Raw genomic sequence first — 26,507 nt, 5'->3', positions numbered from 1 at the left:
GTAAGAACTAATAGCATAGAATTTTAAAGACACCTGTGATTTTGTTCATTGCCCTTCATTAAATTGACATATTAAAAACTAATGTTTGGCTATCACTGTATAGTTTGAAAAGCACCCATGTGTAGACTCTTTTTTTTTTTTTTAAATGAAACATGGCAACAGTCTGTGTTGGTTTCCATTAAGACTACATGTATAGGATGTTGCCCAGTGATGACTGGTTGAACATCTAAACAGGACTGCTCCAGGTAGCTTTTATTATCTTGGTAAAGTCATCCTTCTCTCAGGAGCTGACCTTTTAGGTGATTCTTTTCTTTGAAGGCTTAGAAACGAATGTCAGCATAGTATCAGTGGATCTGCTTCTCAAAGGTGGACTTGTATTAACCAAAGTCATAGAGATGAGACACCTCCTTTTTAATTGACAATAAGAAATATAATTGCCAGAGGAACTAAACGTGTATTTTTGGTGGCTGATGTATTCTCTTACAGGCACATTATGTGGGAAGCCAACTTTTAATTAGATGTTTACTTGGTGAACAAATGGTTCTAAATTTTTATAGCATTGGCTGAGATAGCCAGGTTTCCACAATAGGGCTATCTATATCTACCCTCATTTCTGGACCTCATATCCTAGGACCAGGCACCTACTGCTTAGAGGAGTAGATAAAGCTATTTTTTTGACCCTATTGTTACTCTTCTGGATGTTTCCAATACTGATCAACATACTTTCTTTAAATGAACTAATGAATTATCTCAGGTTGCCTGGGAATCACTCTGCTATGTTTTCATGTCTCAGCTCACACAGGTAACATTTTTAAATTTAGTTCTTAAAGGACAATCCAATCTCCAAATTCTAAAGAAGAATGCAGCTCCTTTAGAGTGACAAGCAGTATAGCATCATAGAGTGTGAACTTTAACATTAGGCACATGGGGGTGAAAAGTTGCCTTTAGCATTATCTTTCTGTTTAATCCTGGGCAAGTTACTCCAACTGCTTTGAGCTTGAAATTTCTGTCTGTAAGATGGAGATGTTAATGCACCTTCAAAGGGATTTGTGAGATTTATACAGGTTAGTGTGTATAAATTACCCATGTACTTGGCACCTAGCAAGTGTTCAATAAATGATAGCTATTATCATTAGAAATGGATATTGTTCCTGCCATTTTAAAGAGGAAACTGAAGCTTGCCAGGAAGTGATAAAGTTGGACTGTGATTCCTATTCCTTCTATACTATTCATCTTTTTGTACATATTTTGAGGAGTTTTCCTATAGGCTTCCAAAGAATCCACCAAAATGCAATTCAGTTATTTTGGTAGTCTACTTCCAAGCACTTTGGCATAGTAAGAGCTCAGTCTCTGGTTTCTACCCATGAGAGTATGAATTCTAGCTCCTCCCCTTATTCCCTATGTGACAAGGCAAGTCTCTTAGCCTCTCTAAGCCTGCTTCTTCACCTCCAAAGTGGGAAAATAATAGTTCCATGTGGTTGTGGTGACAATTAAATATTTGATGTACTTAATATAGTGCCTGGAGCATATTAGCTTTCTACCTGTTATTATGCACATAAAAGTAGCTTTTTGTGAAGCTGTTATATTAACTGGAAAGTTTTCAAAGAATACCCAACAATTTGTTTTAATGTAATCTCCTGTTAACATTTAATCATCTTAGCCATCAGTTTCAGTATAGCAATATAAACCTAATTATTATGTAGATTTTTCTCTGTTCATGGATATCATGACCATATTTCCTAAACCACAGATAGGGAGACTTGATTTGAAACCTGGTATGTTGATAGAAAAAAATATTAGAGATTGGGACTGTCCCAGAAATTTGTGGTTACGTATCATCATACCTATGAGAAACAGTGTATGATAATGTAAGACAGCTGGAAGGAAGTTTAGAGCCAGATGCTAACACTTGAGGAAAGCTGAGTTTTCTGTTGATTTCTCAGATTATAGTCATATTAGAATGGTGATCTCTTAATTGCTGTTTCACTTCCTGGACCTTTAATATGGATTAAAATATGAGCCATGGACTAAAAGTAAGAAAATGTGTTTTTTTTAAGGTGGAAAATTATGCAAACTATATTTGTAACCTAACAGAGGGAAGAGAAGCATTTTTTCATGGTTATGATGAAAAGGAAAATGAACAGCTTAGACATGAGTTTAAAGAGCTCCAACTCAAACAGAGTTGTTTTTCCTTTTGTGGGCATGTCATTTTAAAACTTCTTCCCTAATTCTAGAAATTAACATATGACATTATAGAAAATTTGAGAAATGTATACAAGTATAAAGAAGGGAAAAATTATATCTTCTACCCCAAGAAAAGTATACTTCTAATGTTTTAGGTGTATTTTCTGCCTGTCTTTTAAAAAGTATGTATTCTGAAATAGTCTGAAATGTGTATGAGAGTGCAGGGTATTTTCTTTCAGTGTCTATTACAGCACTTACCACACTATATTATAATCTGTGTCAGCTCCTCTGGAGTAGAGATCATGTCCTAGTTTTAGTGATTTGTGTCTCTCACAGTACCTGGCTTGTAAAGTACCTAGTTTAGGGGAGGCAAAACTTTACCTCTTCCTCTTTAGGTTTTTTTTTTTCGCAGCTGAGCCTGAGAATTACGTTGATATAAGACAGATTAACAGGAGAAAAGCATACAAATTTATTTAAACTGGAAATAAATGGAGATGAAGACCCAAAGAAGCACTTAGAATCAATGTCTCATCTGTTCAGTTGGACAGACAATAGTAAGTTGTGAAAAAGCAACTAAATATATGGAAAGGCTGAAAAGATAAGAGTTACTTTAACAAGGTCTGTACAGAATTCTCTTGGCCTCAACTTCCCATCCTTAATCATAAGAGTGTTGCTTTCCTTCTAGCAAAGGGAGGGCATCTTTCAACATGGGAATTTCATCTCCTGCTTTTAAGACATAGAAGGAAGATCAGAATGATCTTGCACCTGCTGTTTTTCAAGTGTGTTTAACTCAAAATAGTCAATACACCAGAGTGGTATATTTTTAACTCCTTCACTAGCATATTAAGGACTTAGAAAATATTAAGTACTTCAAAGCTGCAAAGGAAAATACAGATAGAACCCCTTTAGAATATTCTATATTTGTGTAGCTACACACTTAGGTGCTATTAGGCCAGCACTTTGGGAGGCCGAGGCGGGTGGATCACCTGAGGTGGGGAGTTCGAGACCAGCTTGACCAACATGGAGAAACCCTGTCTCTACTAAAAATACAAAATTAACCGGGTGTGGTGGCGCATGCCTGTAATCTCAGCTACTTGGGAGGCTGAGGCAGGAGAATTGCTTGAACCTGGGAGGCAGAGGTTGTGGTGAGCAGAGATTGTGCCATTGCACTCCAGCCTGGGCAAAAGGAGTGAAACTCCTTCTCAAAAAAAAAAAAAAAGATAAAAAAATTAGGTGCTGTTATTATACCTATTATTATATATGGTCAGTGATTATATTTACCACACATTTATTATTTTCTTTGCTCACCATTTTTCCTTGCATCTCAGATATTCCATTCGGGATCATTTTCCTTTTTTCCTTTTAGAAATTTATTTTACAAGAGTTTGTTGATGGACTTTTTTTTTGCCTCAGGTGCAGAGAAAATTGAGTTAATTATAGGACATATTACTGTACTGTACCCTCATTTTTTCCTTTCTTGCTTTCTACTGGGTAGACTGAATTTTCTTCTGATGATTTAAAGTTAATATTCTATTTTTGTTTGTATAATGGTTGCATTTTAAGAGTTTTCTTTAATTCCGGCTTTTTTTCCTCTACAAAGCTTCTGGAAAATTTCTTCTGGCATTTCTGGTAATTCTCAGTAGGAAGGTTGTTCAAGGGCTCTAATCTGCCACACTGCAAGAAACAGAAGATACTGTATGTCCTACTGCCAACATGTGTTTTTCTTTGTTTTGTTTTTGTTTTTTGTTTTTTTGAGACGTAGTTGCACTCTTTTTTTTTTTTTTTTTTTTTGAGATGGAGTCTTGCTCTGTAGCCCAGGCTGGAGTGCAGTGGCGCGATCTCGGCTCACTGCAAGCTCCACCTCCTGGCTTCAAGGGATTCTCCTGCCTCAGCCTCCCTAGTAGCTGGGACTACAGATGCATGCCACCATGCCTGGCTAATTTTTGTATTTTTAGTAAAGACAGGGTTTCACCATGTTGGCCAGGATGATCTCGATCTCTTGACCTCGTGATCTGCTCACCTCAGCCTCCCAAAGTGCTGGGATTACAGGCCATGTGTTTTTGCAATATAAATTAGCTCATGATGGTTGATAAATAGGAGAATGATGTCATTATAATGCAAAAGTTCATATACAGTTTTCCCTAGCATGTTAATGATTTGGACTACCAGTAAGCCTCAATTTGTAAATGAATCCTATTCATCCCCCATTCTTCAAATTAGACTTGATCTGGACTTGCAATAAATCTGTAAACTATGAAGGAAAGAGATAAGCCAGTGGTTGTAGTTCAGTGTGGATAGTCCTATGCTAAGGGAAAGCACAGAACACTAGGAACATTCAGGGGAGGTGATGAGAAAGACAGGATGGATAGGGTGACCAGAAAAGGCTTCCAAAGGAGATTGTATTGAGTTGTGTTTTGAAAGGTGCTAGCTAGATTAAGAAGCTGGGAAAAGCATTCCTGGCAAAGGGAGCAGAGTCGATAATATATACTGGTTCACGTGAGTGAATGCTAAGAAGAAATGTGGCTGGAGATATTTTCAGGAACCACATCATGGTGAAACCATATGCTAAACTAAGGCATTTGGATTTGACACCTGGACTATGCTTGATGTTCCTGGACTATGCTAAAGGCATACAAATATTTTTGAATATATAAATTATTGACTTTGTTATAAAATATCTGGAGAATCACTAAATATTTTAAGAGGGCAGTTAACATGATCTGATTCATGTTTTAGAAAAATTACTCTAGCAACAGTAGAGGGATGGATTACATAGGGAACAGATTGGAAGTGGGAAACGTAGGGGTAGTTTTGCAGTAATAATCAAAAAATGAGAACAAAAACAAGGCTCATAGTGTAAATGGTGAAGGGAAGATGAACTCAGTTATTAATGAAAAGGAATCTATAAAACAAATTGAGAATGGTGGGTGAAATCTTGGATGACTCTAATGCCATCTACTCAATCATTTTTAGATCATAGTTTTCCAATAATCACCAGAAAGAATTAACACAGATTCTCTGGCCGTGCACGGTGGCTCATGCCTGTAATCCCAGCACTTTGTGAGGCCAAGGCAGGTAGATTGCTTGAGGCTAGAAATTTGAGACCAGCCAGGGCAACGTGGCGAAACCCCATCTCTACAAAAAATACAAAAATTAGCCAGGCATGGTGGCACACACTTGTAGTCTCAGTTACTTGGGAGGCAGAGGTGGGAGGATCACCTGAGCCTGGGAGATCGAGGCTGTGGTGAGCCATGATTGCATCACTGCACTCCGGCATGGGGAACGGAGTGAGACCCTATCTCAAACAACAGAACAAAACAAAACAAAAACCAACCCCCGCCCACCCCCAGATACCCATTTTATGATAAAATATAGCCTGTAATATTTGTGTTGCATTCCCAATTTGATTAAAGCTAATATTTTGTTTTAGCTAATGTTGTAAAGAGCCTGAGCATAAAATAATCAGCAGAGTCACTTTTTTTATTTGTAGAAACTGACAAACTGATTCTAAAATTGATGTGGACATGCAAGGTCCTAGACTAGTCAAAAAACTGAAAAAGAACAAAGTTGGAGCACTAACACTTCCTGATTTCAAGACTTAACCATAAAGCTGTAGCATTCAAGAAAATATACTCTTGGGCTGGACGCGATGTTTCACACCTGTAATCTCAGCACTTTGGGAGGCCGAGGTGGGCGGATCAACGGAGGTCAGGAGTTCAAGACTAGCCTGGCCAACATGGTAAAACCCCATCTCTACTAAAAATACAAAAATTAACTGGCATGGTTGTGGGTGCCTGTAATCCTAGCTATTCAGGAGGCTGAGGCAGGAGAATCGCTTGAACATGGGAGGTGGAGGTTGCAGTGAGCCAAGATTGCACCATTGCATTCCAGCCTTGGCGAAAGAGTGAGACTCCGTCTCAAAAAAAGAAAATGCATTCTTGGCATTCAGATAGATCTATAGATCAATGGAACTCTCAATAGAGAGTCCAGAAATAAGCCCACAAATACACCATCAACAGATTTTCAACAAAGGTGACAAAGTAATTCAATGAGAAAAGGATAACCTTTTCAACAAATGATGCTGGAACAGTTAGATATAGACATATGCTAAAAAAAAAAAAAAAAAGGCCCCAAAATCCTGATCAAAGTTCTGTTCCCCATTGGTGAGGAATGTCTGCTCTAAATACCACAAGATGGCCAAATACATGACACCTGACACTGGAGAGAGATGAGATTGATAACAGTTTATTAGTAACATATACTCACAGCCCAGGGAAGAGGATAGATATGCTATGCTATGCAGGGCCACAAGGGGTTACTCTCAGGAATAGAATGATCTCATAGGGGGTATGGGAGGCAGGCTTTGTAGTAACAAGAAGATGAGGTGCCTCCTGGTTCCCATGGGAAGATGTGATTGGCTTGTCTGAAAAATTCCGTGGGCTGGCAGGGAAGTGAAACTCATTAGTTTGAGGACTGGGTGGAGTACAGCTGCTCCGGCTGATAGAGGAACTGGCCAGATGGGGACTCTTTCTCTCTGGATGGGGGACATCTCAGGTGCAAGCCGAGTAACTGATGGCTAGGCTTTTTTGGGGCTTCTGTGAGGCTGAAAGATGTCAAGGCAATACATGAAATTTTAGACCTTGCAATAAATTTATCTCACACCATATATAAAAGTTAACTCAAATTGTTTGATAGATATGATCTGTGATTATGAAATATCTATTCATTTTCTAATGTATATAGGTAAATTTTTATAATTTTCCCCACAAAGATCTTGCACATTTTTGTTAGATTTATTCCTAGGTGCTTCATATTTTTAGATGCTATTAATAATAAATGCTATCTTTTTAAAAAAATTAATTTTCTACTTATTTGTTACTGGTATTTTAAATTATAATTATTTTTATACATTGACCTTATATCTAGCAATCTTGCTAAAATTTATCATTCATTTTTATACTTTAGTTGAAGATTTAAACATTTTCTCTCTCTTTTTCTTGTCCAGGTTGGAGTGCCAGAGTGCAGTAGCACGATCTCCATTCACTGCAGCCTCAACCTCCTGGGCTCAAGTAATCCTCCTGTCTTGTCCTCCCAAAATGCTGGAATTACAGGTGAGCCACCACACCCAGGCAAAATGACATTTTTGTTCATGAAGACTGATTTATGTATGTTGCATTTATATGTTGAATTTTGTTAAGAAGAAATTGGAACAAATCTACCAGTCTCTACAAAGAGAACATCAAGAACCTGTGTAACAGTCTAAAAAAACTGAGTGAGGTAAAAAAGAAATTATAATCCTTTACTTAATAATTGTGGCTAATTACAAATCAGCTTTTACCTTAGAAGTATTTTGTTTGAATATATGATAATGTATAGATTCATGGCCAGATGTGGTGGCTCATGCCTATAATCCCAGCACTTTGGGAGACCAAAACTGGAGGATGACCTGAGGCCAGGAGTTCAAGACGAGCCTGGGTAACATAGTAAGACTCAGTTTCTATGAAAAAAAAAAAAAAAATTAGCTGGGTGTAATGGCACATGCCTATAGTCCCAGTTACATGGGAGGCTGAGGTGGGAGGATTGCTTGAGCCCAGGAGTTGGAGGCTGCAGTGAGCTGTGGTTGCGCCACTGCACTCTAGCCTGGGTGACAGAGCATGACCTCATCTCTTTAAAAAAAAAAAAAGAGTCATGCTGTAAAAATTATCAAATTATGCATAAAAGTATTTTGAACACATCACAAAAATTTGAGGAGGAAAAAATCACTCATTTGACATGATAGCTGATTTTTTATTGAATGTATCAAAATTTAAACAATCAATGTATGTTATGTCCTTTTAAAAATCACCATGGGACTAGGCCAGGTGCAGTGGCTCATACCTGTAATCCCAGCACTTTGGGAGGCCAAGGCAGACAGATCGCCTGAGGTCAGGAGTTCAAGACCTGCCTGGCCAACATGGTGAAACCCCGTCTCTACTAAAAAATACAAAAATTAGCCAGACATCGTGGTACACAGCTGTAATCCCAGCTACTAGGGAGACTGAGGCCGGAGAATCACTTGAATCTGGGAGGCGTAGGTTGCAGTGAGCCGAGATTATGTCACTGCACTCCAGCCTGGGCGACAGAGCAAAACCCTGTCTCAAAAAAAAAAAAAAATCACCTTGGGACTATACATATTTTTTATTTACAAATATGTTTGTAGTTCCCCTTTTAAGGAGTTCTTTAGAATATATAGCACATTATTTTAAGTATATTCAATTCTGTTCATGGAATTTAATGTTTTTGATCTAGGGAAATGTTATTAAAAGGTAAGTCTGGTGAATAAAGTGTACACTGTGAATTTAAGTATGGGAGGTAACCCAAGATTAAACTGTACATCACAGTATTATTTTCAATAGCAAAAATCAGAAGCTATCCAAATTTTTAAGTGAGTACAGAAATAATGTTATAGCCATGCTAGAACACAGTACAGCCTTTAAAAATTATCATTACAAGCTGGGCACGGTGGCTTATGCCTGTAATTCCAGCACTTTGGAAGGCCAAGGTGGGTGGATCACGAGGTCAGGAGATCGAGACCAGCTTGGCCAACATGGTGACATCCCGTCTCTACTAAAGATACAAAAAATGAGCCAGTCGTGGTGGTGTGTGCCTATAATCCCAGCTACTTGGGAGTCTGAGGCAGGAAAATCACTTGAACCTGGGAGGCGGAGGTTACAGTAAGCTGAGATTGCGCCATTGCACTCTAGCCTGGGGGAACAGGTGAGGCTCCATCTCAAAAAAAAAAAAAAAAAATTATCATTACATTACAAAATCTGTACAGCAATTTAAAGAGAAGTGTTCCTGTATAATGTTAAATTTAAAAAGCCAGACAAAACTTGTACATGTGTTAGTATTATGACTATGTAAAAATGTATATGAATAAAAAATACTGCAAAGAAATATAACAATACGTTCATATCTCTTGGATGTTAGGTTGAACCACATGAAACCAAATATTTATAAGTAAAAGCAATCAAATATCACCAGTTTTATTTGGTTCAACCTAAGAAAGGAAATACACAGACACACACACATACATACACACTCACACACAGAAAGAAATACACATAGATATTGTTTGCTAATTTTCTTTATTGGCTTTTAAACATTAATAGAAAATAGCAAAATGTCATGAGAGTACATTTGCTCTTTGTTTTATTACTAATAGCAGTTTTATTTCAGTATCATAATGAAGACCTGGAAAAAGACAAAACATCACAAAACTGCCTAGGAAGAGGAATGGAACAAGTAGCAAAGAAGTTAGGGGTGGCTCATGAAGAGATTCAAAGGCTCACTGATGAACTCCAAGTGAAGGAGAAAGAACAGTGTAAATTAGGTAAGCTGTGGTTTCAGATGACCATTTCCGATCATGCTTTAACTGTACTGATCTCATCTCAGGGTGCAACATGAGAAAAAAAAACACTGAGAAAAAAAGTCTTTAAGATAAACACATAAAAGTGATGAACAGCCTCATTTTCTACCATGCTAGGAATTTTTGTCAAAGCCCAAACATATCTACCAAAAGTGCACAACTCATAAGTGTATACCACTCACCACAAGAAATTCCCAGCCTCTCAGAAGCCCCCTGTGTTCCTTCTTTCTATCTCTACATCCTTTCTCCTCCTTCAGAGTAACTACTGTCCTGACTGAATGCAGTTTCTGCGTTTGACTATATGCAGTATGCCTTCTATGGTTTGCTTCTCCTGCTCAGTCCTATAAGATTCATTCATTTTGTTACATGTAGCAGTTTTTTGTTCACTCTGCTGTTTATAGTATTTCATTAATAAACATACTGCAATATATCCATTCTACTGATGGACGATTGTGTTGTCAGTTTTTGTCTATTATGAATATTGCTGCTATAAACATTTTGATATATGTCTCAGTGTGCTTATTACACATTTCTGATTGTGGTAAGAGCAGAATTACTGAATCAAAGGGCAGGTTCTACTTTGGTCTTCCAAGGTAATTATACTAATTTAAACTTTCCTCAGTTGTATGTGAGATTTTAGTTCCTCCACCTTGGTTTTCAATACTTGGTACTATCAGTCTTATTAACTTCACCTTTTATGTTGAGTGTATCATGGTATTTAAGTGTGGCTTTAATTGGTATTCCGTGACTGCTAATTAAGTTGAAAATCTTTTCATATGTTTGTTGTTGTTGTTACTTGTTTGGATATACAACTTTGTGAAGTTCCTACTTGAGTCTGTTGTATATTTTCCTATTTTATTTATTTGTGGGAGTTCTTTATATATTGTGGATATGAGCCTTTTGTTGGTTATAAATGTTATGTTGTTGTTATTTTTTTTACCATAATTGCTAATATTCATCAAGTTGGGTTTAAGTGAATTATTCTTTATGCTTTCTGAGTTTTCATGTTTAAAGCCTTTTCTTCACTACAAGATTATTGAAAATATTTACCCCTGGTTTTGGGGGGGTACTTTTATTGTTTATATTTACATCTTTGCTTTATCTAGAATTTAGTATAAAAATTTTAAATTATAATTGTCTCCTTTCTATATTTTTAATCCGTGACTGATTCTTTTACAAATGCAGTATATAGGTTACTTTAGAATCATAAACATTAAAAATGTTAAATGCATAAAACAATAATGATTATGCCAAACTGTGTGATTAAAAACAAATAATAAAAAAACAAAGAATATCAGGATGTAAATTTTTTATAAATACATTTTAAACAGTGGACACAAATAACTTTTCAGAATGATGGAAATGTTCCATATCCCTTTTGAGTTGGTGGGTATACGGTTGTATATATTTGTCAGAATTCTTCAAACTATACACTTAAAAGGGTGAATTTTACTGTATGCAATTTATTCCTCAGTAAACACTATCTAAAAAGAAAATAAATTTGGTCACATGAGCATGATAAGAAGCAATATTTGCTGCTTGCCATACAAGAAGAAAAAGGAAAAGCTTGATATTCAGTACCCTTAGTAGTTACATTTGGACACAACAGAACACAATCACAAAGCAACCTGTTCTATCAGCAGTTGCTCTGTAGAGTAAATCCCAAATGTATCAACTGAAAGCCATCTCCACAGTGAGTCTATTAGGACTGTTGGGAAGCTGAATTAGCAAGTCCTTTTGGAATGTTGTATGCAGTATCAGTGTGTGCGCCATCTGTAACTTCCTGAGTCATCCACTTATAGCAGAATTTGTAGCTAGGCATGTGTTATATGACAGTGTTTCCCAAGTATTAGCTTGTTTCTTTCAACAAACTCTTTTTAAAATAAATCCCTTTAGCTCTCTTTAGTTTATTCTTTAGCTCTCTGTCACATCATAAAATTTGGATGAAAATGAAAAATTTTTTCAATGATAATTTTTTCAAGAATAAAAAAGAATTTATATAAAATATTTATTCCTCAACAAATGAATATCAAGAAAAAAGATGAATTTTTAAAGATTTAAGAGACTTATTAACCAATTATGATGTGTGGCCTTTATTGAATCCTGATTCAAATTTTTAACATTTATAAAACAATTTGAAATTTGAACACTTGCTAGACATATGAGTTAAAGAATTATTGTTAAATTTTTGTTAAATTAATTTTTTGTTTAAAAAGAGTTCTTATTTTTTAGAGATATATAGTGAAATATTCATAAGTGAATGAAATGATGTCTAGGATTTGCTTCAAAATATTACAGGTCTCTACCTTACACCTACACAAAAATTAATTCAAAATGGATCACAGAGCTAAATGTAAGTTAAAACTGTAAAACTGTTAGAAGAAAACAAGGAAAACATCTTCATGATCTTGGGTTAAGCAGTGATACATTATATATGATGCCAAAAGCAAAAATGATGAGAAAAACTAATACATTGGACTAAATCAAAATTTAAAACCTTTGCAGTTCAAAACATACCATCAGAAAGTGAAAAGACAACTCATAGACTAGAAGAAAATATTTGAAAATCATGTGTTTGATATGGATCTTACATCCAGAATATGTAACAAATTCTTACAATTTAATAATTAAAAGCCCAATTTAAAAATGGGCAAAAGGGCTGGGCGTGGTGACATGCGCCTGTAGTCCTAGCTACTTGGAAGGCTGAGGTGGAAGGATAGCTTGAGCTCAGAAGTTTGAGGCTGCAGTAGGCGATGATTGTTCCAGCCTGGGTGACAGAGCAAGACCCTGTCTCAAAGAAAAAAAATGGGCAAAGGATTTGAAAAGACATTTCCAGGAAGAAGATATGTGAATGACCAACAAGCACATGAAAAGATGCTCAGCACCTCCCATCACAAAAATTGATAAGTATGTGAGGTGATAGATGTGTTAATTAACTTGATTTAATCACCCCACAATATAAATATATATCAAAACATTACATTGTACCCCATAAACATATACAATTATTATTTGTCGATTAAGAAAATGATGTTCGATACCATTAGTTATTAGGGAAGTGCAAAGCAAAACCACAATGAGAGTCTACTTCATACCCACTAGAATGGCTATGCTAAAAAAGACAGACAGTGACAAGTGTTGGTAAGGATGTGGAAACATTGAAACCCTTATACATTGCTAGTAAGAAGGTAAAATAGTGAAGATACTTTGGAAGACATTTAACAGTTTCTCAAAATATTAAAGGCGACCCAGAAATTCTACTCCTAGCTATCTACCCAGGAGAAATGAAAACATGTATCAACACAGACTTGTATGTAAATGTTCATAACAATATTAGTTACAGTAGCCAAGAGTTAGAAACAACCCAACTGTCTGTCAATTGGTGAACAGATAAACAAAATGCAGTATATCTATACTGTGCAGAAAGTAGCTAACAGCACACCCAACACTGCTATTCTTAAGAAAGGACTGCTTATAACAGTCACAAGCATCTGGCTGACATCTGGGAACTTGGATTTTGGGAGGGTTTCCACCATTCCTTAACCAATACTGGCTCACTGTGCCTAAGCTGTTTATACAATGTGGTCCATGCAGAACACCTGCTTTCCTTTAAGAGTCTTGGTATATGCTAGGCAGAAAGTGTGTGTGTGACCAGCCCTCAACAAAACCTTAGGTTCTGAGTCTTTCATGAACTTCCCAGGTAAACATTTTACATGTATTGTCAAGGTTCACTGCTGGGACATATCCTGTGTGACTCTACTGGGAGCGGACTCTTGGAAGCTTGTTCCTGGTTTCTTCTGGCCTTTGCCCTATGTATCCTTTCCCTTTGCTGATTTTGCTTTATCCTTTTGCTGTAGGAAATCTTAGCTTTGAATATGAACATATGTTGAGTCTTGTGAGTCCTCTTAGCACATCACCAAACCTGGGGGGTGATCTTGGGAACTCCTGACACTCATATGATAGAATACTATCTGCCAGTAAAAAGGAAGGAAGTACTTATACCTGCTACATGGATGAATCTCAAAAACAAGCTAAGTAAAAGAAGTCAGATGCAAAAGATCATATATTGTGTGATTCCATTTAGATGAAATGTACATGAAAGGCAATCTTATAGAGATAGGAAGTAGATTGGCATAGCTGGGCACAGTAGCACATGCCTATGTCCCAACTACTTGCCACTTGGAAGGCTGAGGCAGAAGAATCACCTAGCCTATGAGTTTGAGTCCAACCTGAGCAACATAGTGATGCCCTGTCTCAAAAAAAAAAAAAAAAGGAAAGTAGATTAGTAGTTGTCTAGGACTAGGTATGAAAATTGGGATTGACTAAGTGCATATGATTTTCTTAATAGGGTGATGGAAATGTTCTAAAATTAGATTGTGATGGTTGCATACCTGTAGATATACTAAAAACCATTGAATTGTCCATTTGAAATACGTAATTTTGAAGGTATGTAAACTGTACCTCAAAGCTGTTAAAAATATAAGAACTGGGTGAAATAAGTGTATTAGGTGAAAATCTAAGGTGGCCTCCAAGAGCCCCACCCCCTGGTATACACACATCTTTTCCCAGTTATTCAACCAAATACAATCTAGATGCTGCTGTGAAGAGATTTTGTAAGTGTAGTTACAGTCCCAAACCAACTGACTTTAAAGAAGGGAGATTATTTTACATGAGCCTGATCTAATCAGGTGAGCTCTTAAAAGAGTCAAGGCATTTCCTGTCAAAAGAGATTTGAAGTGCAAGAGGGATTTAACATGAGGGAGATTCTTCATTAATGACTTTGAAAAACAAATAAATAATGACTTTGAAGATGGAAGAGACCACGTAACAAAGAATGTGGGCAGCCTCCAAGAGCCAAGAGAGACCTCTAACTGACAGTCAGTGAGGAGATGGGGACCTCAGTCTTACACCCTCAAGGACTGATTTCAGCTAACAAGCTGAATCAGATTGGAAATGGATTCTTCTGCAGAGCCTTCAGAGAGAAACACAGCCTGGCCAACACCCTGATTTCACCCTTGTAAGACTTTGATCACAGAACCCAGGCACACTGTGCCCGGACTCCTGACCTAGAGAACTGTGAACCAGTAGATGGATGCTGTTGTAAGCCACTAAGTTTGTGGTAATTTGTTATACAACATTAGAAAATTAATATAATATGTAAGGGTATAAGTGAAACAAGATTGACCGTGAGTTGGTAATTGTTAAAAGCTGGGTGATGGATGTAGGTATTACCATAACTCTGCCCTAGCTACTTTTGTATATATTTGAAATTTTCCGTAAGTAAAAAAGTTGTTTTTTAAATCGATGCTAACCAGACTTAGAAAGAGACTTAGAAATAGACTAAGAAAGTAAAACTGTTAATCTGGTAGAGAGATCTCAAGAAAAGTTACAACCAATACAGTTTTAGAAATATTACTGGTTTAGGAGGACTGTTGGAAAGCTACAATTTTCTTTTTTTTCTTTCTTTATTTAGAGACAGGGTTTCACTCTGTTGCCCAGATTGGAGTACAGTGTCACGATCATCACTCACTCACTGAGTTCCTGGGTTCAAGTGACCCTCCTGCCTCAGTCTCATGAGTAGCTAGGACTACAGGTGTGTAGTGCCACAGCTGGCTAATTTTTAAATCTTTTGTAGAGAAGGGGGTTTTACTTGCCCAGGCTGATCTCAAACTCCTGGCCTCAAGCAATCCTCATGCCTCAGCCTCCCAAGTGTTGTATAGGTGTGAGCCACTGTGCCCAACCCCAGAAAGCTATAGTTTTCAAGTATCTTCACAAACATGGCAGAAACTAACCTGACCATGCAAGTTAATAAATTTGGTAGTCTGATATTATCTAAATTTGGAGCAATATATTTCACTATGTGTGCTATTCTAAAAATAGTTAATTTTTTTCAAATGGCAATTAAGTCAAATGTTTTCAGAACACCTGAAGTAACTCTTCAGAACTTTGAGGTTCATAGAATACAGTTTGGAAGCCCCTGGTTCACATAATAAATTCTGAGCTCTCTTATGTGGCAAATAAGGTCTTTCTGGTTTGGCCTCTGCCTATGTATCCAGGTCATATCCCACACTGTCCTAATTCTCTGCACTACAGACCAGGCAGTATTAGACTATATGTAGTTCCAGAACTACTCAGTGTTCCCTCCTATGTCATCTCCTTTGTTCTGTCCTACCTCCTATACTACTCGTCTTATTCCCTCTTTCCAGAATATCCTTTCCACCTGCCCTCACTTTACTTTCTCTCCTTCTTCCATAGAGGAATACATTTGGAAAACCGTTCTTTTAGTAAAACAGAAGCTATTTTTACATCTTTGGCTCAGTGTAAACAGACCTAGGTTCACATCCCAGCCATACCGTTTACTAGTTGTGTAATGTTGACCAAGTTGCTTAACTTTTCTGAGTCTTGTTTATCTTATCTATAAAATGGAAACATGAATATCTACTTTGCAGATTTGTTATGATGATACATATATCTGGCACTGTTAGTTGCTGCTATGGTAACAGTAGTAGTAATAGTATTGCTATAGTTAGGAATGCAGTTTTAGGTGAATCTGGTAGGTTATCCTGGGATTTACTCTAAAGAACTGAGTGTTAACAGATGTAATAATAAAACCTTCACAATTGTGCTGATGTACTCACTCTGTGGTTAGAAGTGACCTGTTATAAAATTCAAGTTAGTCTCTTACTTCTGGGAGATTCTTCATTCTGATAATATAGGAGATCCACGAGCAATATTGCTGGTGATGAGGAGACCATAGGAGACAAAGGGATAAAACCTGAAGTAGAGAGCCCAAATCCAATAGACTCCAATGCGTCATGTCTTCCTAAATATCACTGTGCCATCCTTATACAGTTCTTGCATAGTACCAAAAGCTATTTCCTGGAGTTTTGTTATTTTGATATTTCTAGCAGCTATTGGCAAAATTCTAAATATGATTGATTGCAGGAATTATTTTTACTTATTTCTGGGTGTAATTTCTTTTTACTAAACTGGTAGTACCATACCTAAAAACTTTCAGCTTTTCCTATTGTTTACAGTGGTTTAAATTCCTCTTCATCATGAAATCTGGTGGAGGAAACTATTAGGGAAAGACAATTACAAGATCAGATAATCAGGGATAGGGCTAAATATAGGGTGCGGTAGGAACTCAAAGAGAGAAGTCTGGGAAAATTCCCTGAGGAGCTGACATTTAAGCAGAAACTCCTAGGACAGTAGCCAGGTGAAAGAAAGTGTTCCAGAGAGAGAGAGTCATTTGAAATTTGATTATTATACTAATCATTTGCTCCTTATACAAATATTTTATTTTTTTAGATTCTGCACTTAAGAAGTCTCAACTAGAAATTGACAAATTGAAGGAAAATTTGGTAAAGCTGAAAGAAAATGGTAAGTCATTCTAGAAGATATGATAATTATTATTTAGTAGCCAAGAACGGTGGTACATGCCTGCGTCCCAAAGACTTGGGAGGCTTGGGCCCAGGAGCTGGAGGTTGCAGTGAGCCATGTCTGTGCCACTGCACTCCAGCCTGGGTGATAATGCAAGACCCCATCTCAAAAGAATAAATTTTTTTAAAAATTATTATTTAATAGTAATATATTAAGAAATAATATAATATATATTAGTAATATGCTTTAAAATAATAATATTTAGGAATTAAAATAATAAGTACTACTACTATTATTGCTGTTGCTACTCCTATTATTATTACTGCTACTACTACCACTACTACTACCATTTATTGCTCACTAAGTGACAGGTACTCTGCCAGGCACTTCACATGCGCTATCTCTAATCCTCACAACAGTCTATGGCCATACCGCCCTGAACACGCATACCTCATCTAATCCTCACAACAGTCTATGGCCATACCACCCTGAACACGCATATCTCATCTAATCCTCACAACTGTCTATGGCCATACCACCCTGAATACGCATATCTCATCTAATCCTCACAACAGTCTATGGCTATACCGCCCTGAACACGCATATCTCATCTAATCCTCACAACAGTCTATGGCCATACCACCCCGAACACGCATATCTCATCTAATCCTCACAACAGTCTATGGCCATACCACCCCAAACACGCATATCTCATCTAATCCTCACAACAGTCTATGGCCATACCACCCCGAACACGCATATCTCATCTAATCCTCACAACAGTCTATGGCCATACCGCCCTGAACACGCATATCTCATCTAATCCTCACAACAGTCTATGGCCATACCACCCTGAACACGCATATCTCATCTAATCCTCACAACAGTCTATGGCCATACCGCCCCGAACACGCGTATCTCATCTAATCCTCACAACAGTCTATGGCCATACCACCCTGAACACGCATATCTCATCTAATCCTCACAACTATCTATGGCCATACCACCCTGAACACGCATATCTCATCTAATCCTCATAGCAGTTCCAAGTAGTGAGTAGTAGTATCCCCATTTCTTAGATAAGCAAACTGAGTCATGGCAGGTAAGAGAGTTATCCAGTAGCTACATTAAGTATCAGAGCTGGTATTTGAATCTTTATATGTCTGACTCCCAAACCTGTGATCAACACAAATCATGCATATTTTATTGGGACCACTGACACCAATATACTTTATAATGCATTTAACAATACTTTATACATATTTGTTAACTGGGAAGCCAGTAGGCTTGAATCAGTGGTGAATTAATCTGACCCTAGCTTGCCTATATAAAAATGCTACCAGTTATCAATAATATAATGAAATTTGACTATTTTAATGGTAACAGCTAAACAATTTTTAAATACGTTTACCAATTTTTCAATTCTAAAACTACGCATACCCTCCTTTTAAAAATGTATGAATGCAATTATAAAATGAACACTGCTTTCTTAGTAATTAATAGAACAAGTAAACAAAAAAATCAGTAAGGATATAAAAGTCCTAAAAATACTAGCAGTCAACATGACCTAATTGATATTTATAGAAAATTTTACCAGAATACACATTCTTTTCATATACCCATGAAACATTCACCAAGAGGAACCATCCTGGTGGAACTAGAGGTCATTTTGCTAACAGAAATAAGCCAGGCATAGAAAGACAAACATTGCATGTTCTCACTTATTTGTGGAATCTAAAAATCAAAATGGTTGAACTCATGGACATAGAGAGCAGAAAGATTGTTACCAGAGGATGGGAAGGAGAGTAGAGGGGCAGTTTCAGCGGGAGGTGGGGAATGGTTAATGGGTTAAAAAAAAAAAAAGAAAGAATAAGACCTAGTATTTGATAGCACAACAGGGTGACTATAGTCAATAATAATTTAATTGTACCTTTTAAAATAACTTAAAGAGTATAATTGGATTGTTTGTAACACAAAGGATAAATACTTGAGGAGATGGATAACCTATTTTCCATGACATGATTATTACGCATTGCATGCCTGTATCAAAACATCTCATGTAGCCTTTTGGCTCTGTGAGCAGCACCATGGCTGTTGGCAAGAACAAGCACCTTATGAAAAGTAGCAAAAAGGGAGCCAAAAATAAAGTGGTTGATCCATTTTCTAAGAAAGATTGGTGTGATGTAAAAGCACTTGCTGTGTTCAATATAAGAAATACTGGAGAGACACTAGTCACCAGGACTCAAGGAACCAAAATTGCATCTGATAGCCTCAAGGGTCGTGTGTTTGAAGTGAGTCTTGCTGATCTGCAGAATGATGAAGTTGCATTTAGAAAATTCAAGCTGATTGCTGAAGATGTTCAGGACAAAAACTGACTAACTTCCAGGGCATGGATTTACCCCTGACAAAATGTGTTCCATGGTCAAAAAATGGCAGACCATGATTGAACCTCACGCTGATGTCAAGACTACTGATGGTTATTTGTTTCATCTACTCTGTTGATTTTACTAAAAATCACAACAATCTGATACAGAAGGCTTCTTATGCTCAGCACCAACAGGTCTGCGAAATCCAGAAGAAAATGATGGAAATTATGACCTGAAAGGTACAAATGACTTGAAAGAAGTGGTCAATAAATTGATTCCAGACAACATTGGAAAAGAGAAAAGCTTTGCCTATCTATTTATCTTCTCCATGATGTCTTTGTTAGAAAAGTAAAAATGCTGAAGATGCCCAAGTTTGATTTGGGAAAATTCATGAAGGTAATTGTTCTGGAAAAGCCACTGGGGATGAGACAGGTGCTAAAGTCGAATTAGCTGATGGGTATGAAGCACTGGTCCAAGAATCTATTTAAAGTTCAAAATTAAAAGAAAAGAGAGGCCATCCTGGGCCATAAAGCAAATCTCTATGAAAAAAATGAAATCATACAAATTATTTTCTCTGATCATAATGGAATTAAACTAAAAATTGGTAACAGAAGTAGATTAGTTGGAAATATTTGGAAATTAAAAAGATTTTTTTTTTTTTTTTGACAGATTCTCACATTGTCGCCCAGGCTGGAGTGTAATGGCATGATCTCAGCTCACTGCAACCTCTACCTCCTAAGTTCAAGCATCTCTGCCTCAGCCTCCTGAGTAGCTGGGATTACAGGAAACTGCCACCATGCCCAGCTAATTTTTGTATTTTTAGTAGAGACAGGGTTTCACCATGTTGGCCAGGCTGGTCTTGAACTCCTGACCTTGTGATCCACCTGCTTCAGCCTCCCAAAGTGCTAGGATTACAGGCGTGAGCCACTGCACCCGGCCTAAAAAGATATTTATAAAAAGACCATGCCTTCAGAGAAAAAAATTAAGAGAGATATTAGAAAATATTTTGAATTTAAGAAAATGAAAATGCAACAGTATCATCATTTCTGTGACATAGCTAAATCAGTACTTAGAGGGAATTTTATAGTATTTAATGCTTATACTAGAAATCAAGAAAAGATTTAAAATAATCTAAGTCTATACCTCAGAAACCCAGAATAAGGTGAGCAGAATAAGAACAATAAGAATATAATTAAATATAATAAGAATAAGAAGAATAAGAACAGAATAAGAAGAGAAAATTAAATCCAAGGCATGCAGAAGGAAGGAGATATTAAAATAAGAGTTAAAATCAACAAAAGTGGCTGAGCACAGTGGCTCACACCTGTAATCCCAGCACTTTGGGAGGCTGAAGCAGGTGGATCACGAGGTCAAGAGATCAAGACCATCCTGGCCAACATGGTGAAACCCCGTCTCTACTAAACATACAAAAATTAGCTGGGCATGGTGGCACATACCTGTAATCCCAGCTAACTCGGGAGGCTGAGGCAGTAGAATCGCTTGAACCTGAGAGGCAGAGGCTGCAGTGACCCAAGATCATGCCACTGCACTCCAGCCTGGCCACAGATCGAGACTCCATCTCAAAAAAGAAAAAAAAATCAACAAAACTAAAAACAGAACCACAATAGAGTAAATCAGTGGAACCAAGAGCTGCTTCTTCAGAAAGAACAACATTGATAAACTTTTAGCTAGATTGGTCATGAAAAAAGAGAGAAGTCACAAATTACCAATATAAAAAATAACAGAATAATTCTACAGAATAAAAAGATAATATGGGAATATTATGAATAACTTTATGCCAGTAAATTGATGACCTGGATGACGTGGACACATTCCTTAAGAGATACAAACTATCAAACCTCAGCTAAGAAGAAATAGCTCTAAATCTATGTAAAGAGGTAGAACTTTTAGTTAAAAACCTTCCCATGGGCCGGACGTGGTGGCTCATGCCTATAATCCCAACACTTTGGGAGGCCGAGGTGGAGGTGAATCACTTGAGGTCAAGAGTTCAAGACCAGCCTGGCGAGCATGGTGAAACCCCGTCTCTACTAAAAATACAAAAAAAAAAAAAATTATCCAGGTGTGGTGGCCTATGCCTGTAGTCCCAGCTACTCGGGAGGCTGAGGCAGAAGAATCACTTGAACCCAGGAGGCAGAGGCTGCAGTGAGATTGCACCACTGCATTCAAGCCTGGGCAACAGAGCAAGATTCTGACTCAAATAAAAAATAAAACAAAATAAATAAATAAAAATAAAAATCTTCCCATGAGGAAAACTCCAGGCTCAGATGGCTTCATTAGTGCATTCTAATAAGAGGAATTATTTAAGGAATAAATAATACTAAATTTATATAATTTCTTCCAGAAAATTGAAGAAGAGAATACTTCCCACCTTTTTAAGTGGCCAGTTAACAAAGAAGTACAGAGAGTAAGAAATAACTTGTTGGATAGTAAAATTAAATGCAGTATGCTTACCAACAATAGATTGTTAAATAAGTGACTATACGAGGCATACTTTGCAGCTATTAAAGATGACATGGAGCCAAGTGTGCACTGACATGAATAGATTTCTGTGATATATTATCAAGTGAATAAGGCAAGTTGTAGAGTAAGATGTGTGGTGTAATGTCATTTGGGTTTTTTATTTGTGGAGTGTGTGTGTGTGTGTGTATGTGTGTGTGTGTGTGTACCCACAGGACCTCTGTGAGCTGGTATATACTAGTATGGCAGTAATGTTGTGAAGATACTGGAATAATTCTGTGTTGAGTTGTAAGTAGCTGTTGTCCTGAGTCTTCCAAGCATTTCTACCTGCCCTAATTGTCTTAGCTCCTTCCAGCCCCATGTCTTCCCAGCCACTAAAGAGATAATATTTAGCACAGCAAAATGTTCTCTAGCACTCTACTTCAGAGCTACATTCTTATAGATGAGGGTACATGCTTAACCAGCTGTTAAATATTTTTAACACAACTTTGTCTGTTTGTATATTACTATAAATATATATATAAATGTCTGAAAATATTTACTATGTGTTAAAAATATTATTTTGGGACACGGTACTAGGTGAAGGTGGGATAAAAATATTCACTTTGAACAAAACTATGTAGTTTGATTAACAAAAAGCCTGTGTTCCGTTTGTGATCAATAAAATTTGAGGTGTTAACACTTTACAATTTCAAGACTTACAATAAAGCTACAGCATGGAATTGTTCTAAGAACGGATATATAAACTAATGGACTAGGAGGTATGTAAAAGAGACAGGACTGAAAGGCATGTAGGAAGACCATTTTTTTGGTCATTTAACTTTTAAAAGGTAGGCTAGGCTAAATTGTTTTAAAATTCTAGGTCCTAGAAGAACCTCTATTGCTGCAAACCCTACACTCAAAAAGTCCAATTCATTGGTCTTGTGTGAGTAATATAAAACTTTCTCTGTTATTTCTTTGAGTTGGTAGAATATTCTAGGACTAGACTTGAGAGCCTAGTGGCTCTCCTGCACAGAGAGCCAGCCACATATGCAGAGACATGGTAGGACTGACAAGAAGGGCAGGCAATAGCACTTCTTTCATTTTTAGAGTTAGTGCCCCTGAAACGAAAACTTTGATCCAGTTGAGTAAACTGTGTTCTTCTCTGTTTTAGATGCAGCTGACCTACAGAAAGCAAAGGAACATAATCAGAGACTGGATGAGGAAATTCTGGCTTTAAGAAATAGGGTTCGATCACTTCACTTAGAAAAAAAGGTGCTTGGTGAAATGGTAAGTTTAATTTACTTCTTAGAACTTATTTAAATGTGTCTATAACAATCAAATGTGTTGATACCATAACAATCAACAGCATAAGCAACACAGGTATACAACATGTAAGTTGGTCTTTAGCAGGGACCAATACTGGTGGCTGTAATATCTCAGGGGGATGCCAGGCTTTGACCTAGATGCATTCTATCAGTACTTATATTTTATACATTTTAACTACCTATGCTAAACAGCAACATTGTTGCTATCATGTAAATCTAGGATCTTTTAAATAAGGAATTAGATAATAGTTTATAGTTAACACGTTCACCACGTAGAAAATATTACTCTATTATATTGGATAAGTTTAAGATTATTAATACTAAATCTTTAACTGTTTATACTTTTAACCATTTCTTCTTAGCAATTTACTGATTTTTATAAATATGTACTTCCAAATTTTAAATACATCTCTTCAATTTTAGTTTATATTCATTAAATAATCATATATCTAATATCTAAGAAAATACCTGGCATAATACTAGGTGCTTTAGAAATTTTTTTGCAAGAGTGACTAAAGACTCATCAGGATGGCTACTATCAAAACAACAGAGGATAATAAAGTTGATGTGGAAAAATTGGAACCCTTTTGCATTGCTGGTGAGAATCTAAAGTAGTGCAGCCACCATGGAAAACAGTTACTCTAAAAGTTAAATATAGAATCACCATGTGGTCTGACAATTCCACTTCTGGATATATGCCCCAGATAATTGAAAACAGAGACTCATACATAGATTTGTACGTCCATATTCATAGTAGCATTATTCACAATAGCCCAAAGTTGGAAGCAGCTCAGATGCTCGTTGATAGAGGAACAGATAAGCAAAATGTGGTATAGCCGTACAATGGAATATTATTCAGCATTAAAAAGGAAAAAAATTCATACACATGCTGCAACATGAATGAACATTGAAGACATTATTGTAAATGAAATAATACAGTCACAAAAGGACAAATAATATATGATTACACTTATATGACATGCTTAGAGTAGTGCAAGTCGTAGAGACAGAAAGTATTAATAGAATGGTCGTTGCCAGTGCCTGGGGAGAGGGAGTAACGGGAGTTATTGTTTAATGGGTATAGAGTTTCAGTGCAAGATGAAGAGTTCTGGAGATGGATGGTGGTGATGGTTGCACAACAGTGTGCCTGACAATGTACTTAATAATATGCTTAATGATGCTTAATGCCACTGAACTGTACACTTAAAAATGGCTAACATGGTAAATTTTGTGTTATGTGTATTTTACCACAATAAAAATGTAATCATAAAAAGAATGAATAAACAAGTGAAGATCGGTAAGTTGTCTAAGTCTTCGTAAATTTATGTATCTAATACATTTATATATTTAATACATGTGTGTATGCGTGAAAAAGTTCAGGTAGGGTACATTCCAAGCAGTGTTATTTCTGGAAAGGGAGGACCAGTTGTAATATGAAGGAAAATACCATTTTTTATTCTGTATACCTATGTGTTGAAGTTTTACAAGGAGAATGTATTTATATATTACTTGTATAATTAAAAAACAAAACAATAATTTATCCAAACAAAAATTGAGAAGTCTACAAGATGTTTACTTTTGTGTTTAAGGTTGAAAGACTTAAAGGAGAGGTGTGTGAATCTCAAGAGAATAAGCAACTTGGAAACCACTCCCCTGGAAAAACTGTGGGTGGTGAACAGAGAGAACAGGTATTGTATTTTAAAGTTCTGTTCTTTCTGATTTCTAATTTTTGAGTTGCTTTTTACAGTGTATACTAGAGTGATTGGTGCTAATCATTTGCTACTCTTCTTATTGGGCTGTCTTTTTCTATTGCTCAGCTAGTTAGAGTGGAAGAGGAAAGAGGGCTACAGAGGATGTGTTTCTGTTTACTTCTTCCTCATAGAGAACAATTAATTTGGAGAATATAGTAGATTGTTTCTCTGAAGAGAAAAGAATCTTATGAAGATACAACCAATTTGAGCATATCATGGTGAACTAATAAGATGTAGGCTCCAGTGTGTACAGTATCTACTATATTCAGCATGATCAGCCTCTGAAGTGGTGAGCAGAGCAATCAAACCCAAAACAGACTGATAAAAGTGCCAGGGTATATCTAGTAAATAGTGGTTTTAATTTGCCTTTTGAAGGTGTCTAATGACCATGAATATGTTTTGGCCATTTATATATGTTCTTTTGTGAAGCATCTGTTCAAATCTTTTATACATTTTTAATGGAGTGGTCTGTATTCTTAAAAAATTTATTTTATTTTTATTATTATATTTTTTTAGAGATAGGTTCTCACTCTGTTGCCCAGGCTGGAGTACAGGGGTGCAGTCCTGGTTCGCTGCAGCCTCAACCTTCCAGGCCCAAGCCATCCTCCTGCTCCAGCCTCTCAAGTAGCTGGGACTATAGGCATGCAGCACCACACCCAACTAATTTTAAAAAATCTTTTTTGTAGAGATGAGGTCTCACTATGTTGTCCAGGCCAGTCTCAGACTCCTGGCCTCAGGTAATCTTGCCTCTCAAAGTGCCGGGATTACAGGCATGTGCCACTGTTTCTGGCTTGTATTTTCTTTTTTTAAGTTTTTAAACTTTTTATTTGCATATTTAAAACATTGTGCATTCCAATAATTAAAATCATTTGAACAAAAAAAATGGCACTCTGATTAAACTGCATTACAGCCTGCAGGACACCTTGGGCCAGCTTGGTTTTACTCTAGATTTCACTGTCGTCCCACCCCACTTCTTCCACCCAGAAGGTTGTTCCTTCACCAACATGCAAATTCTTTCCTTCCCTGCCAGCCAGATAGACAGATGGGAGAGACAGGCGCAGCCTTCGTTGTCAGTAGTTCTTTGATGTGAAAGGGGTAGCACAGTCATTTAAACTTGATCCAACCTCTTTGCATCTTACAGAGTTAAACAGCTAAAAGAAGTAAAATAAGAAGGCAATGCTTGTGGAATGTACAGTGCATATTGGCGGTGCACGCCTCATTACGATTCGCCTGCTTGCTTCTCCTGTTCAATCATTTCTTTGGAAGGCAGTGGATTTTTCTCTTGCTTCTCTTCAGTTTCGACTTACCGAATTTCTCGATCTCAGCCATATCGGGTTTGTCAGACATAGTTGCCGAGGAAAAGCGGAGCAAGGCGCGCAAGAACGAGCGAAGTCTGGTCTGTGCACTGGCCACCACCTAGTTCTCTTTTTTTTTTTTTGAGACAGAGTCTCGCTCTGTCGCCCAGGCTTGAGTGCAGTGGCATGATGTCGGCTCACTGTAAGCTCTGCTTCCTGGGTTCACACCATTCTCCTGCCTCAGCCTCCCGAGTAGCTGGGACTACAGGCGCCCGCCACCACGCCTGGCTAATTTTTTGTATTTTTAGTAGAGACAGGGTTTCACCGTGTTAGCC

At 37.0% G+C, this 26,507-nt stretch overlaps 1 protein-coding gene and 1 pseudogene across 5 annotated transcripts in view; both read left to right on the top strand.

Annotated features, from left to right (window-relative positions):
- The window catches only part of CCDC30 (coiled-coil domain containing 30), a 190,591-nt gene that overhangs the window by 57 nt on the left and 164,027 nt on the right, over positions 1–26,507 (top strand). For 2 of the 5 annotated variants that reach the window (XM_054492302.2, XM_054492297.2), the window contains exons 1-5: positions 7,196–7,295; positions 9,403–9,556; positions 16,904–16,975; positions 22,973–23,088; positions 24,716–24,814. In XM_054492302.2, coding sequence (XP_054348277.1) covers positions 7,281–7,295; positions 9,403–9,556; positions 16,904–16,975; positions 22,973–23,088; positions 24,716–24,814 — 456 coding nt within the window. In that variant the 5' untranslated portion in view covers positions 7,196–7,280. Of the gene's footprint in view, positions 1–7,189; positions 7,296–9,402; positions 9,557–16,903; positions 16,976–22,972; positions 23,089–24,715; positions 24,815–26,507 lie in introns of those variants that run through there. The other 3 variants (XM_054492307.2, XM_054492286.2, XM_054492312.2) reach the window with 2 other exon arrangements.
- Positions 19,063–19,829, top strand: LOC129038889 (small ribosomal subunit protein eS1-like; annotated as a pseudogene).

The sequence above is a fragment of the Pongo pygmaeus genome, chromosome 1 (genome assembly GCF_028885625.2).
Source record: "Pongo pygmaeus isolate AG05252 chromosome 1, NHGRI_mPonPyg2-v2.0_pri, whole genome shotgun sequence".
NCBI lineage: Eukaryota > Metazoa > Chordata > Mammalia > Primates > Hominidae > Pongo > Pongo pygmaeus.
This window is presented reverse-complemented; position numbering and strand designations above follow the sequence as displayed.